The 16,329-nt window shown below is 40.8% G+C and overlaps 1 protein-coding gene across 7 annotated transcripts in view; it reads right to left on the bottom strand.

Moving 5' to 3' along the window:
• PPP1R13B (protein phosphatase 1 regulatory subunit 13B) overlaps window positions 1–16,329 on the bottom strand; it is a 91,738-nt gene that overhangs the window by 52,079 nt on the left and 23,330 nt on the right. For all 7 annotated transcript variants that reach the window (XM_024131016.3, XM_055088746.1, XM_055088747.1 and 4 more), the window contains exon 2: window positions 3,238–3,385. In XM_024131016.3, coding sequence (XP_023986784.1) covers window positions 3,238–3,385 — 148 coding nt within the window. The remainder of the gene's footprint in view (window positions 1–3,237; window positions 3,386–16,329) is intronic.

A 16,329-nucleotide genomic window follows, 5' to 3' on the forward strand; every position in this document is an offset into this window, starting at 1 on the left:
AAAAAAAAAAAAAAAAAAAAAAAAAGCAAAGCAAGCTAAGCTTCACTACCTTTTTTAAATAAGAAGGGTTAACTAAAATGTTATTTCTGTTTTATAGTGAAAACAAAACTACCCCACATGTATCATGTAGAATTAACAGCATACTATACCTCATTAGCATCTTATGTAATGGAGAAATCTATGATAAGACTTTCAGCCATTCTTGGATAAGGCAAAAAGAAAATCAAGTAGGAAATTTCACAAAAAGAAAAACTGAAGGTCCTACCTACACTCCTGATTTGCATTAGAGCTGACATCCTCTGTGAGGAAGGGAACCACAAAAAGATCAGGATAATAAGCTGGCCAAGTTAACAGACTATTATGGGCTGGGTTGTGTTCCTTCACACACAAATTCATATGCTGAAGTCCTAACCCCTAGTACCTCAGAATGTGACCTTATTTGAAGACAGGATCTTTAAAGAGGTAATAAATTAAAATGAGGTCATAAGGGTGGGCCCTAATCCAAATGACTGGTGTCCCTTTAAGAAGAGATTAGGACACAGACACACACAGACGGAAGGCCATGTAAGGACACAGGGAGAAGACTGCTGTCTACAAGCCAAGGAGAGAGGCCTCAGGAGAAACCAACCTTGCTGACACCTTGATCTCAGACCTCTAGCCTCCAGAATTGTGAAAAGATAAATTTCTCTTATTTAAGCCACCCAGTTTGTGTTATTTTGTTATGGCGGCCTGAGCAAACTAATACACAGATCCAGAGAGGAATACTCTCTTCTCAAAAGCACTGACAATTATATTGGAGTATCATATTTCTGAATACTGATGACATGAGTATACCATGTGTTATGGATGCAGTAATTTTTATGCAAAGCGTTCTCCAAAATCTGAAAATTACCTTAAGGGTTCCTCTGGGGTAAAAAAGACTGAGAAAGGCTGTGCTTTTTCCCCTTCCTTTGAATCTCATCCACCACCATCTCTTCAAGACCTTGCTTTGCTGCTCCAATTTACTCAATGATTTAAGTGTTTACTCAGGGCCTATTATGAGAAACAGGCTGGGCACTGGGGGTATGATGGTGAACAAACAAGTTCCTGCCTTCAGGAATTTTAGTCCAATAAGAGAGAGAGAGATGAAAGCTACTATATTATGTTTTGATAAATACAATGACAGTACCAGAGCAAAGGGGAGGGACCCTTAACGCACTCTGAGATTCAAGGAAGGGATGAGAGGCAAAGGTGCGTGGGTGCTAGGGACTCCTCTAGACAGTGGGAGCAATGGCTGGGACCCTCTGTGCTCCGAGGAGGTAGGCCTCATTCCTGATGAGGTTAGACCACAGGTTCTGATTTCAGATGGCCCTGGAGCCAAGGACTGCACCAGCTGAGTGACTCAAGCGGCCAGGGACCACTGGGGCTCTCCCAGACTAATATAAGGGGCAGATAAGGAATAAGAAGTGACAGCAAGCCACAAAAAGCAAGAGTGCTAAGAGGCTAGAGAAGAGCAAACAATGATGGAATGACCAGGCTCTAACATTAGTCCTCTAAAAACTGCAATTACTTAACACCCCTCTTCCTGTAGCTGATATCAGATTGATAACTGAGGACCTGGCCTCTTACTTCTACTTTAGTAAAGAGTCCACCATTTATCAAAGTCAAGTTTCTCTCAATGTGTCCTTAAAGTTTTTACTCTGAATTTGAAGGATAACATTAAAAGCACAAGACTTTGGAAGAAAATATTTACAAATCATCCACCTAATAAGGGACTTGTATCTACAATATATAAAGAACTCTTACTGGGGATGTAATGTACAGCATGGTGACCAGAGTTAATAATACATACTGCAGGGACTTCCCTGGTGGCGCAGTGGTTAAGAATCTGCCTGCCAATGCAGGGGACATGGGTTCGATTCCTGGTCCGGGAAGATCCTACATGCTGCGGAGCAACAACTACTGAGCCTGTGCTCTAGAACCTGTGAGCTACAACTACTGAGCCCACGTGCCACAACTACTGAAGCCCGCGCGCCTACAGCCCACGTTCTGCAACAAGAGAAGCCCCCGCAAGAGAAGCCCACGCACCACAATGAAGAGTAGCCCCCACTCGCTGCAACTAGAGAAAGCCTGTGCACAGCAACGAAGACCCAATGCCACCAAAAATAAATTAATTATAAAAAAAACCATACTGCATATTTGAAGTTGCTAAGAGAGTAGACCTTAAAAGTTCTCATCACAAGAAAAAAACATTCTGTAACTGTGTGCAGTAATGGATGCTAACTAGACTTACTGTGGTGATCATTTCACAATATATACAAATATCAAATAATTATGTAGTACATTTCAAACTAATAAAATGTTGTATGTCAATTATACCTCAATTAAAAAATTATTTTTAAAAAGTGTAAGAATTCACTGATTATCCCTAAGTGTCCTTTAAACACATCCATCTGGATGCCCACCTCATACACAGCATGTTCCAACTGACCACTCTCTTGCTTCCTGACTCAGACCCATCCATGCACACAGCTACCTCCTTCCACGCTGCTGGAGCAGGTGGCCTTGCCAGTCTAGTTCCCACCCTCCCGGGCCCCCTCCTCTCAGTGCTGTCTGAGGAGCACGCCTTGCCCATGCTCTTCTCTTGTCCTTCCCTCACATTGCTCCCCTCGGCTGGTGTATCCTATCCTAGTTCAATTCCACCCCATTCCCGTCTTGCCCCTAGGTTCTTCATGACCTTTTTTTTTTTTCTTAGATTCCATATATATGTGTTAGCATACGGTATTTGTTTTTCTCTTTCTGACTTACTTCACTCTGTATGACAGACTCTAGGTCCATCCACCTCACTACAAATAACTCAATTTCATTTCTTTTTATGGCTGAGTAATATTCCATTGTATATATGTGCCACATCTTCTTTAACCATTCATCCGATGATGGACACTTAGGTTGCTTCCATGTCCTGGCTATTGTAAAACAGAGAACTCTCGTTTGGTCAGTAGTGATGTCAGAAAGCCCTCACACGAGAACCGGATCTGCTTTCCCAGCTTCTTCCACATGGCTACGGTGAGGGTCAAATCACAGGACACATTTTTTTGCAAACAGCATTTATAACATCCTATCCTCATGTGATAGAATAGTTTTTACTTTACTAAATTCCTTATTACCTCAGATAACAAAGAACCAGAAACAACATTCTGTATTCAATAAACACTGGATTTCAGGTACTTAGTCATCTTTATAGAGCCTAATACATACCATTTCCCCTCCACACTTCAGCTAAATGGCAACTGCCTTCTCCAGGTTCCTTGCAAAATTCTACAACATCCCGACATGTTGTTTCTGGTGTTATAGGAACTTCTGTTAAAATCTGTTCATTGTTGCTCAAGAACACGGTTAATATCATCTGGAAGAGAAAGATTAAATTAAAGCTACAACTTAGAGTCATCAATCAATAAAGAGATTAATCTGTAAATTAAAGTGACTCCTTCCCCCCCCCCCCCCGATTGCCACTCCACCCTGCCAGAACGCTTACAGGACAGGTTAAGCTGATCCAAAAGTTCATGCAGAAAAATTAAAATGTAAGACAAGTCAGGAAAACGCCAAAAGAGGAGTATTAGAAGGAAACTAGCACTACTAGATATTATAAAGCCTCAAACAGTATGGCAACAGCACATAAATAGATCAATGGGACAAATTATAAAGTCCAGAAACAGAAAATGGTAAATGATGAAGCAGGTATCTCAAAACTGAGGAGGGGGCTTCCCTGGTGGCACTGTGGTTGAGAGTCCGCCTGCCGATGCAGGGGATACGGGTTCGTGCCCCAGTCCGTGAAGATCCCACATGCTGCGGAGGGGCTAGGCCCGTGAGCCATGGCCGCTGAGCCTGCGCATCCGGAGCCTGCGCTCCACAACAGGAGAGGCCACAGCAGTGAGAGGCCCGCGTACCGCAAAAAAAAAAAAAAAAAAAAAACTGAGGAGGGAAAAGACTATATAATGAATGATGCCTGAGCAATTAAAATACCCATCTGGAAAAAAACGGATTCATATTGCACATCATACACAAGCATAAGTTCCTAATACATCAAATATTTAAATATAAATCACAAAATTGTAAAGATTCTAGACTAAAACTGGGTAAATTCCTTTTTATAACCTTGGAGTACAGAGCCCTTTCTACCTATGACTCAAAAACCAGACACCAAAGAAAAAGATATATTCAAGTAATAAAACACAGGGATCTTTTACAAAGCAAAAAAGACAAACTGGGGAAAAATATTTGCAACTCATATTACATATAAAAAGCCAATCTCCTCAATATATAAAGGGCTCCTAAAAACGGGTACCAGAAAGACCAAAAATCCAATTTATTTTTAAAAATTGACTGAAGAAATAATATATCACAGTAAATGAAAATGGTCCTTAAATGAAGGTACATTATAATGTATTCGAAAAATTGAAAAATAAAAATTGTCCAGCATTATTTAAAAAAAATCTATTAAAAACCCTACCACTTTGATCTAAGAACTCAAGAGATTGTATCTAAAGGGATTTTTTTAAAGCATTTTTTAGCAGTATTTTAAATTAAGATACATAAATTGTTTTTTAGGCATAATGCTATTGCACACGTAATGGACTACAGTATGGTGTAAATATCACCTTTATATGCCCTGGGAAACCCCAAAATTTGTGTGACTTGCTTTACTGTGAAATTTGCTTTACTGCAGTGGTCTGGAACCAAACCTGCAATGATCTTTGAGGTATGCCTGGATTTTCTCCCAGTCTATGGCTTACCTTTTTGTGTTCTTAATAGTGTTTTGTAAAGAGCAGATGTTTTTAATTTGAGGAAGTCCAATTTATCAATTTTTTCTTTTATGGATCATGCTTTATTTATTTATTTTTAACATCTTTATTGGAGTATAATTGCTTTACAATGGTGTGTTAGTTTCTGCTTTATAACAAAGTGAATCAGTTATGCATATACACATGTTCCCATATCTCTTCCCTCTTGCATCTCCCTCCCTCCCATCCTCCCTATCCCACCACTCTAGGTGGTCACAAAGCACCGAGCTGATCTCCCTGTGCTATGCGGCTGCTTCCCACTAGCTATCTATTCTACGTTTGGTAATGTATATATGTCCATGCCACTCTCTCACTTTGTCACAGCCTACCCTTCCCCCTCCCCACATCCTCAAGTCTATTCTCTAGTAGGTCTGCGTCTCCATTCCCATGTTACCCCTAGGTTCTTCATGACCTTTTTTTTTCTTAGATTCCATATATATGTGTTAGCATACGGTATTTGTTTTATCTCTTTCTGACTTACTTCACTCTGTATGACAGACTCCAGGTCCATCCATCTCACTACAAATAACTCAATTTCGTTTCTTTTTATGGCTGAGTAATATTCCATTGTATATATGTGCCACATCTTCTTTATCCATTCATCTGTCAATGGACCCTTAGGTTGCTTCCATGTCCTGGCTATTGTAAATAGAGCTGCAATGAACATTTTGGTACATGACTCTTTTTGAATTATGGTTTTCTCAGGGTATATGCCCAGTAGTGGGATTGCGGGGTCGTATGGTAGTTCTATTTGTAGTTTTTTAAGGAACCTCCAATACTGTTCTCCATAGTGGCTGTATCAATTTACATCCCCACCAGCAGTGCAAGAGTGTTCCCTTTTCTCCACACCCTCTCCAGCATTTTATTTTTTCTAGATTTTTTGAAAAACACAGGGATCTTTTACAAAGCAAAAAAGACAAACAGGGGGAAAATATCTGCAACTCATATTACATATAAAAAGCCAATCTCCTGGGCTTCCCTGGTGGTGCAGTGGTTGAGAGTCCGCCTGCCGATGCAGGGGACACGGGTTCGTGCCCCAGTCCGGGAAGATCCCACATGCCGCGAAGCGGCTGGGCCCATGAGCCATGGCCACTGAGCCTGCGCGTCCGGAGCCTGTGCTCCGCAATGGGAGAGGCCACAACAGTGAGAGGCCTGCGTACTGCAAAAAAAAAAAAAAAAAAAAGCCAATCTCCTCAATATATAAAGGGCTCCTAAAAACTGGTACCAGAAAGACCAAAAATCCAATTTATTTTTAAAAATTGACTGAAGAAATAATATATCACAGTAAAAGAAATGAAAACGGTCCTTAAATGAAGCTACATTATAATGTATCCAAAAAATTAAAAAATAAAAATTGTCCAGCATTATTTTAAAAAAATCTTTTAAAAACCCTACCACTTTGAACTAAGAACTCAAGAGATTGTACCATAAGGGATTTTTAAAAAACACTACTCCTAAAGTAAAATTTAAACCAAAGATTTTCTTTGATCAGAGAGTATAATAAAGTATTTGTTTAATCTTTGATCAAAGTCAGAAACAAAATCTGCATTTGTCCCAAAATTCTCCTCTCAAAATTGGCTGTCAACTAAGTATTTTAGTTCATTGTTAAAATATTTTTTTCTTAGAAGTGCCCTAAATTCCTAAATTTTGAGATTAAACATCTCTATACTGACGGCCAGATTTTATTACCAAAACTAGTAACAGTTATGAACTGTTCTCTTGCCACCAATCTCCCCTTACTCCAACCTACCCCTTCACTGTCGCCAGTTAATTTCCTAAATGTAAATCAGTTGAAGTCATTCCCTTGCTTAAAATATTCAGGAGCCCTGCACTGCCTAATAGCAATCCTTCCCAAAACATTTCTTCGGGTTTATAAACAGGAAACTGGTTTCTCTACTGAGCACTCAAGAGTCTAACATTGTAATGTTCACGTGAATCTCTAACTTTTCTCCCCCGGAGACTCTTATGGGGCTTGGATTTCCACAGAATGCCCTCCGAGAAAGCCTAGACTACAGGATAAACTGCAAACTCCTATCATGGGTAAAAGATTCCTCACAGCCTTCCTAGCCTTCCAGTCCTAGTGCCTTCCCACAATGAACCTTGCTCCCTCAAGTCCAAGTTCTCTCAGGCCACTGTCCCTCTGCCCCAGTGCTCTTCCTGTTTGCCTGTAAACTCCTATTCACCCTTCAAAACTCAGCTCATATGCTACCACCTTTGCAAAACCTCCCTTCACCACTTCCTCTCACCAGGGAGGCTACATGTTCCTTCCTTTGTGATCCAGTAGCTCTTCACACACATCTTTATTACATCACACTAGGCTCTACGTGCCTCCAAGCAATTCACTTTTGAATCTTTTGTTCCCATTGTCTGATCAGTATCTGATGTATGGGAGGCACTGTGAAATCTGGTCGACTCCACGAATGACAGACAAAATATAAAACCTCCACCATACCACAGAACTGAGGAAACACTACTCATGATCTAAGTAAGATACATCCAGTCTGTTCAATAAACAAGCACTTTTCCTTCAGTTCTTCTAGGATATTATAAACACAGTTCTCTTTTATAAGAAATAAAACAGTTACTTCTGCTCACTAACCCACAGAGGAATTTATCTTTAAAAGTTGGGGGTCTTTTAAATACTAACATAAATGGCCTGGAATCTATAGAATTTGGAATAAAATAGGTAATTCCTGGATCCAGTGCAAACAAGTCCAGAACTGAAGGGCCTTAATGCTATACCAGTTTCATCAGAACAAGTGGAATTTTTTTAAAAAATAAATAAATTTATTTATTTATTTATTTATTTTTGGCTGCACTGGGTCTTTGTTGCTGCGCACAGGCTTTCGCTAGTTGCAGCGAGCAGGGGCTACTCTGTTGCAGTGTGCGGGCTTCTCATTGCGGTGGCTTCTCTTGTTGCGGAGCAGGGGCTCTAGGCACGCAGGCTTCAGTTGTTGTGGCTCGTGGGCTCTAGAGCGCAGGCTCAGTAGTTGTGGCCCACGGGCTTAGTTGCTCTGTGGCATGTGGGATCTTCCCTGACCAGGGCTTGAACCCGTGTCCCCTGCATTGGCAGGTGGATTCTCAACCACTGCACCACCAGGTAAGCCCTTGGAATATATTTTTATTCTTGTTTACTCATATTTATTTTATACTTCTAATGGTAAATATTTTCCCATGTGATTTCACAGCCTGTGCTTTAAATTTATTTATTTATTTGTTTGTTTATTTGTTTGGCTGCGCCGGGTCTTAGTTACAGCACGCGGGATCTGCATTGTGGCATGTGGAATCTAGTTCCCTGACCAGGGATCAAATCCGGGCCCCCTGCATTGGGAGCGCAGAGTCTTAGCCACTGGACCACCAGGGAAGTCCCCTCATAACCTATGCTTTTTAAGATCTAATAATATATTTTCCCAAACCACAGTTTATAAATCAAAATTTCAAATCAGTGAGAATATTTTTAAAAATTATCTTCTCTTTAAGTGCTGTAACTACATTTCACTAATAACCAGGAGTGGGTCCTGTTTTCCGCAGTTCTTCAGCCTTTTCATTCCTCATCCTGTACCGCTTGTGTCTACTACAGGATCCATGATTTGTTCTCCATACTGTGAGCTAGTGAAGGTTTACACAACCATCTGCTTCTGGAAGCCAGGCCTCTGGCCAGAACCAGTCTCGCATGCTCATCACCCACCATGGGCACATAGTGGCGCCCGTAAAGGCATGGCTTGTGCTTCTCTGCTCGGAAAGCAGAATTCTTTAGGAACCTGCTGTCAGAATGAACCATGGCATGACACTCTTCGGGGACACTTTTGAATTACCAAGACTTTTCACCTCATGAATAAGTTCAACATGATGGGGCAAGGGGAGGAGGGGCAGAATGGCAGAGTTGTGAGTCTGAACATTTATTTTTGAAAGCTAAGAACCTCCCAGATAACTTATCCGAAGTCACTACACATTACTTCAGTTTTTAATTCTATTTTTTTTTTTTTTTTTTTTTTGCGGTACGCGGTCCTCTCACTGTTGTGGCCTCTCCCGTTGCGGAGCACAGGCTCCAGACTCACAGGCCCAGCGGCCATGGCCCACAGGCCCAGCCGCTCCGCGGCACACGGGATCCTCCCGGACCGGGGCACGAACCCGTGCTCCCCTGCATCGGCAGGAGGACTCCCAACCACGGCGCCACCAGGGAAGCCCTAATTCTATTTTATAGTCTTTAGTAAACCCTATCTTTCCTAATCTTAGCAAAATCCATTTCCCCTAATCTCTACTACTCAATCAAAGCTAATTTCATTATAATCATGACAGATTTAAAAGCTCTTGAGATAAATTAAGCTGGCATTGACCTGGATGGTACATACTTCCCTAGAGCAACCCCTAAAATTGGAGCTGAAAAGGCATGGGACTGCTACCATTATTCTAGCAAGTATTCCTTAGATTAAAAGAAACTGAAGAATCTCCAACACAAATATCATAAGTATTAATCCTAGATGCACTTTTTTTTAATATCTTTGAAATCACAATATATCTTACAACTGATAGCATGTCACAATCTAATGGGTAGTGTTATTTTTTTTCTTTCTTAATAGTATGTATAGAGATGAAACCCAATAGGGTTAAGGATTAAGAAGACAAAGAAAACAAAGAAAAAAAGAAGTTAATGTTTACTCTTCCTAAAAGATTAATATGTTGAAAACAAAAGATGTGGTTAACTACAGTTAGAAAAACACACAAAGATTTATACTATGCCCTGTAACCAGCATAGCACGTGATGATGAGGCCTTATACGCCTTTCTTCAAACTGTTCCCTCTGCTCAGACAAGTCACGCTATCAGACCCAGCCCACCTGTCTGTCCTCCTCCATCATCCGCAAACGTCCACCTCCTCTTGGAAGTATTTCCTGACGCCACTGTCTACCCATCCTGACCCAATGTGAGTCAGGGCCTCCTCTTTTGCTCTCCTATAACAGACTGTGGCTATTTCTGGCATAACATTCTTACACTAAATTATCAATGGTTTTCATGATTACATCCTCTACTGGAACAGTGTTTGTGACTCACAGGAGTGAGTTGTGACCCATCACCTGCTCTTGAAATCATCTAAGTGTGTCGCAAGCTGCACATATTTTTATTTTTTTTTAAAGTTGTAAAAAAAAACCAGAATGGCCATAAGGCCACTGAGGGCAGGACCTGTGTTCTCTAACTCAGTGCCTGAGTAAAATATAAGTTTGCTCAGTAAATAAAAGATGGAGGCAGCCTAGCAGGCAGCTAACTGCATAACCATATCAGATTAACCGGTCAACTTTTCCTCACTCTCAAGAACATTTGAGCTACATAAAGAAAATCACTGGGAATCTACCACTAATGTAAGTCTTCTACATAGTAGAGCCTTTAAAACATTTGCTCACCTAACCAACCTATCTAAAACAGCACTCCTCCATCTCACTCTGCTTTGCTTCTTCTTCGTTTTCATCGCCACCTGATCTATGTTGTATATTTACTTATTTGTTTATCCTCTGTCTCCTCCCACTAGAACATAAGCTCCCTGAGAGCTGGGATTTTAGTTAGTTCACTGCTCTATCACTAGTGCCTGGAGTAAAGCCTGGCACATAGTAGGCACTCAATAAACTCCCCCAAATATATAAAAAATTTCTTTTTAAAATATGTTGAGTCACAAAGGGTAGGTGTCTGCCTTCTTATCTTCAAGGTCTCCATAGGAAAAAAAAAAAGACCATTAAATTAGATCCTCAATAACCATATCAATTAGTTCAAGTCACTGTTTTTGCCTTTTTTTTTTTTTTTTTTTTTTTTGCGGTACGCGGGCCTCTCACTGTTGTGGCCTCTCCCGTTGCGGAGCACAGGCTCCGGACGCGCAGGTGCAGCGGCCATGGCTCACGTTTTTTTTTTTTTTGCGGTACGCGGGCCTCTCACTGTTGTGGCCTCTCCCATTGCAGAGCACAGGCTCCGGACGTGCAGGCTCAGCGGCCATGGCTCACGGGCCCAGCCGCTCCGCGGCATGTGGGATCTTCCCAGACTGGGGCATGAACCCGCGTCCCCTGCATCGGCAGGCGGACTCTCAACCACTGCGCCACCAGGGAAGCCCTTGCCTTTTTTTAAAAAAAATTATTTTATTTATTTATTTTTGGCTGTGTTGGGTCATCATTGCTGCACGCGGGCTTTCTCTAGTTGTGGTGAGCGGGGGCTACTCTTCGTTGTGGTGAGCGGGTTTCTCATTGTGGTTGCAGTGCATGGGTTCTAGGTGCACAGGCTTCACTAGTTCTGGCATGAGGGCTCAGTAGTTGTGGCTCGTGGCCTCTAGAGAGCAGGCTTAGTAGTTGTGGCGCACGGGATGAGTTGCTCCGTGGCATGTGGGATCTTCCTGGACCGGGGTCGAACCCATGTCCCCTGCATTGGCAGGCGGATTCTTAACCACTGCACCACCAGGGAAGTCCCTTTGCTTTAATAATTTAATATTTTAAAAGTATATATTCCATCATATAAAAATTTCCTCTCACCAGCTTGAATTGGTGAAATCTGGTCACACACTATTCCTGGGAATACAAAATATACATCTTAGCTTCCCTTCACCTTACTTACTTAATCCCTCCAGTATTTAAAAGCATATGCATTTTGAGGGAACCTGTCTAAAACCCTGTAGAAATACAAAACTCATGAAGCTTCTTGTAATGTCTAGATATGCCATTACTCCATACCACGTGTGGAGGTGATGAAGCTGACCAAATTTAATCTATTCACTAAAACTTAAAGAATCCTCTAAAATAGGAACAGCGCAGTATCAGCTCTGACACCCTTGTTCATCAATGTTGAGAATCACTGCTCAGAATGATGGTTGCTTTACTGACATTGTCCATGTGAATATTACGGAAACAGAAGTGATTTTCAAACCACAGGTTGTGACCTACTAATGTGCTGTATAATCAATTAGTGCCCTCAGGGCCAGTTTTGTTTTTTAATGGAGACGAACAATATAAAATAGTATTCTAACACAACACTGTAAATCAACTATACTCTAATATAAACTAAAAATTTTAAAAAAACAAAAAACACACATCAAAAAAAAAACAGTATTAAGAGAGTGAAAAGGGACTTCCCTGGTGGCTCAGTGGTTAAGAATCTGCCTGTCTATGCAGGGGACACAGGTTTGATCCCTGGTCCGGGAAGATCCCACATGCCGTGGAGCAACTAAGCTCGTGCGCCACACTACTGAGCTGGCGCTCTAGAGCCTGCGAGCCACAACTACTGAAGGCCTCATACCTAGAGCCCGTGCTCCGCAACAAGAGAAGCCACTGCAATGAGAAGCCTGTGCACTGCAACAAAGAGTAGCCCCCACTTGCCGCAACTAGAGAAAGCCCGTACAGCCATAAATAAATAAATAAATAAATAAATTTATTTAAAAAAAGAGAATGAAAAGACCAGCCTGGGAGAAAATATTTACAAAACACATATCTGATAAAGAATCTGTATCCTAAATATACACAGAACTCTTAAAACTCAATAAGAAAACAAAGAACCCAATCAAAAAATGAACAAAAGATCCAGATACCTCATCAAAGAAGATACACAGATGGCAAAGCAGCATGTGAAGAGATGTTCATCAGAGGTCATTAGGGAATTGCAAATTAAAACAACAATGAGAAACCACTACACACCTAACAGAATGTCCAAAATCCAGAACACTGACAATACCAAATGCTGACAAAGATGTGGAGCAATAGGAACCTGCTGGTGGAAATGTGAAATGGTACATCCACTTTGGAAGACAGTCTGGCAGTTTCTTACAAAACTAAACATATTCTTACCATGAGATCCAGCAATTATGATTCTTGGTATTTACCCAAATGAACTGAAAATTTATATCTACACAAAAACCTACACATGAATGTTTATAGTAGCTTTTTACTCATAACTGCCAAAATGTGGAAGTCACCAAGATATCCTTCGGTAGGTGAATGGATAAATAAACTGTGGTGCATCCAGAAAATGGAATATCATGCAGTGATAAAAAGAAATGAGCTATCAAGTCACAAAAAGACATGGAGGAAACATAAATGCACATGGCTAAGTGAAAGAAACCAGTCTGAAAAGACTACATACTGTATGATTCCAACTATACGACATTCTGGAAAAGAAAAAACTGTGGAGACAGTAAAATGATCAGTGGTTGCCAGGAGTTGAGGGTGGAAGGAAGGATGAGTAAGTGGAAGGAAAAGAATTTTTTAGGTCAGTGAAACTACTCTGTATGATACCATAGTGGTAGATAAATGACACTCCACATTTGTCAAAACTCACAGGACTGTACAACAGAAAGAGTGAACCCTCATGTAAACTATGGACTTTAGTTAATAATAATGTATGAATATTAGTTCATTAATTATAACAAAGGTACCCCATTAAAGCAAGATGTTAATAATAGGGAAAACTGTTGGGGTTCAATCTTTCTGTAAAACTAAAACTGCTCTAAAAAACAGTCTATTAATTTAAAATAAAAAATAAAACAATACACTACACATGGTAAAGGTTAAGTGCTGTCTCCTGAAATTCTGACTACGTATATCCATATAGAGAGATACAGGATTGTGTGTAAGACTGGGTCACGTTGTAAAAGGTGTTTCTTGGTGTGGGTCATGGTCCAAGAAGTTTGGAAGAAACTGCTCTCAGGGCCTCATGAAACGCCCCCAGGATTAAATGAAAAATCACTACACTGGGGGGAAAGCACTCCCATCAACATTTATCAGTGCTTATTACTAGGCACTGTGATACACACTTCACACATTCTCAATTCACACACCAACTTTGTGAGATAAATACCAACCTTCATTTTACAGATTAGGGAAAGGAGGCTTGGAGAGGTTAAATAACTTGTCCAAGGTCACTGAGCTAATAAATGCCAGAGTAGGACTGGATTTAACCCTGGTCTGACTGACTCCAAAGCTATGGTCTGAACCACTACTCTAAACCACTTCAAAAGAAAAAAAGAAAAACAGCAGAATTTTAATAAATACCTTCATACTTACAATATACTCCCCATTATTAAATAACTTCTCAATTAACCAAATTTTATCTAGTGTCTACAGTTGAAACTATCTAAAATGCAAAGTTAATCATACAAGGGGACCAGAACAAAGAATCATGAATTTTTTCTAATTATTCAACTATAAAGATGATCTCACTAATAGATGTTCTAATTAAATTTTCTTGACCTTACAAAATTTTAAATTAGGTGTACCAACAATTTTCAGAATAAGGCTTCCTCTTTCTACATATTTCTTTGTAAAATTCAAGAAAATATATTCCTGTTTTTTTGTTTTTTTTTTTTTGCGGTACACGGGCCTCTCACTGCTGTGGCCTCTCCCGTTGCAGAGCACAGGCTCCGGATGCACAGGGTCCGGATGCACAGGCCCAGCGGCCATGGCTCACGGGCCTAGTCGCTCCGCGGCATGTGGGATCTTCCCGGACCGGGACACAAACCTGTGTCCCCTGCATCGGCAGGCGGACTCTCAACCACTGTGCCACCAGGGAAGCCCCCTGTATGTATTTTTAAAAAACATTTATCTACTCCTAGGTATATACCCAAGAGAACTAAAAACATATGTCTACACAAAAACTTGCACAAAAAAGTTTATAGCACCATTACTCATAACAGCCAAAAAGTGGAAATAGCCCAAACTGATGAATGGATAAACAAATGTCATATATCTATCTATACAATGGAATATTACTTGATCATAAAAAGGAATGAAGTGAATGCTACAAACATGGATCAACCTTAGAAACATTGCCAAGTGAAAGAAGCCAGATACAAAAGGTCACATGTTGTGTGATTCCATTTACATGAGATGTCCAGAATAGGCAAATCCATAGAGACAGGAAGTAGATTGGTGGTTGCCAGGGAATGAAGGGAAGGAGGAATAGGAAGTGACTGCTAATGGGTACAGGGTTTCTTCTTGGGGTGATGAAAATGTTCTAAAATTAGACAGTGGTGACAGTTACACAAGGCTGTGAATATGTTAAAACCACTAAACTGCCTACTTCAAAGGAGTGAATGTTATGTGAAACACATATCAATAAAGCTGTATTTTAAAAATATCTAGCTATACCAATTATTCAACCTATACAATCAGTAAAATATTTTTCCCAATGGAAACAACTTTAAATAAATATTATGGGACTTCCCTTGTGGCACAGTGGTTAAGAATCCGCCTGCCAATGCAGGGGACGTGGGTTCGAGCTCTGGTCCGGGAAGATCCCACATGCCGTGGAGCAACTAAGCCTGTGCGTCACAACCATTGGGCTTGCGCTCTAGAGCCGGCAAGCCATAACTACTGAGCTCATGTGCCACAACTACTGAAGCCCGCATGCCTAGAGCCCAGGCTCCGCAACGAGAAGCCGCCGCAATGAGAAGCTGGCGCACCACGACCAGGAGTGGCCCCCACTTGCCACAACTAGAGAAAGCCCGTGTGCATCAACAAAGACCCAATGCAACCATAAATAAATAAATAAATTTATAAATAAATAAATAAAGATTATATCATTTCCTTGTATATATTTTTCTTTTCTCTAGTAATAAAGATTTATAATTGTACAAATCCTGTTTTTTCAGGTCTGCTAATACCAAAAGTTGAGTACTAATCCTTCTGCCGGCAGAAAACAAAGCTCAAAACAAGCATAATTAGTAATGTCTCTGAAGAACACTTTAATATAATCACGTGTATAGACACCATAGCAAATACTATCATCTGTACAAAATCAGAATACAATTTATGAAGGAAAAGTAAGTCCAATAGCCCTCCTTATCTTTTTACAAATGACTCCGTCCATTTTGTCTTTCAGGTTTGAGCCAGCTCTTAAAAACCATGATGCTACTTTGAATTTGCCTATAATGCTCTGAGTTACCATTCTCAAAATATTTCTCATCTTTAGAAAACTAAGCAAAACTCAAGTGTAGAAAACAAAAGTCCCAGTGCCTGGAGATTATCTATGCCATTTACAAAGGAAAAATACTTCAATAGATGTCCCTCAGGCCTCATGGAATCTAAATTCAGGCACTAATGACATGAACCATGATAAGATGTCCTAATGAAACAAGACAGACCACTGTTGTTACAGCAGAGTGATATGGTGGATAAAGTTTCACCTAATTAGGTGAGCTCCATGGAAGAAAAAGTTTGGTGTTAGCACTGTTCAATAACAACTGTAACCAGGATCTAGAAATCACTATGAAAAGGAAAACTAAACATTAATTTACTAATCTCCATATAAAACCCACTATTAAAAAAAAAAGACTTGCCTAAGTTTCGTCATCAACTTTAAAAAGAGAAACCTCTAGGGCTTCCCTGGTGGCGCGGTGGTTGCGCGTCCGCCTGCCGATGCAGGGGAACCGGGTTCGCGCCCCGGTATGGGAGGATCCCACGTGCCGCGGAGCGGCTGGGCCCGTGAGCCATGGCCGCTGGGCCTGCGCGTCCGGAGCCTGTGCTCCGCAACGGGAGAGACCACAACAG

Source organism: Physeter macrocephalus, chromosome 11, assembly GCF_002837175.3.
Source record: "Physeter macrocephalus isolate SW-GA chromosome 11, ASM283717v5, whole genome shotgun sequence".
NCBI classification, from domain to species: domain Eukaryota; kingdom Metazoa; phylum Chordata; class Mammalia; order Artiodactyla; family Physeteridae; genus Physeter; species Physeter macrocephalus.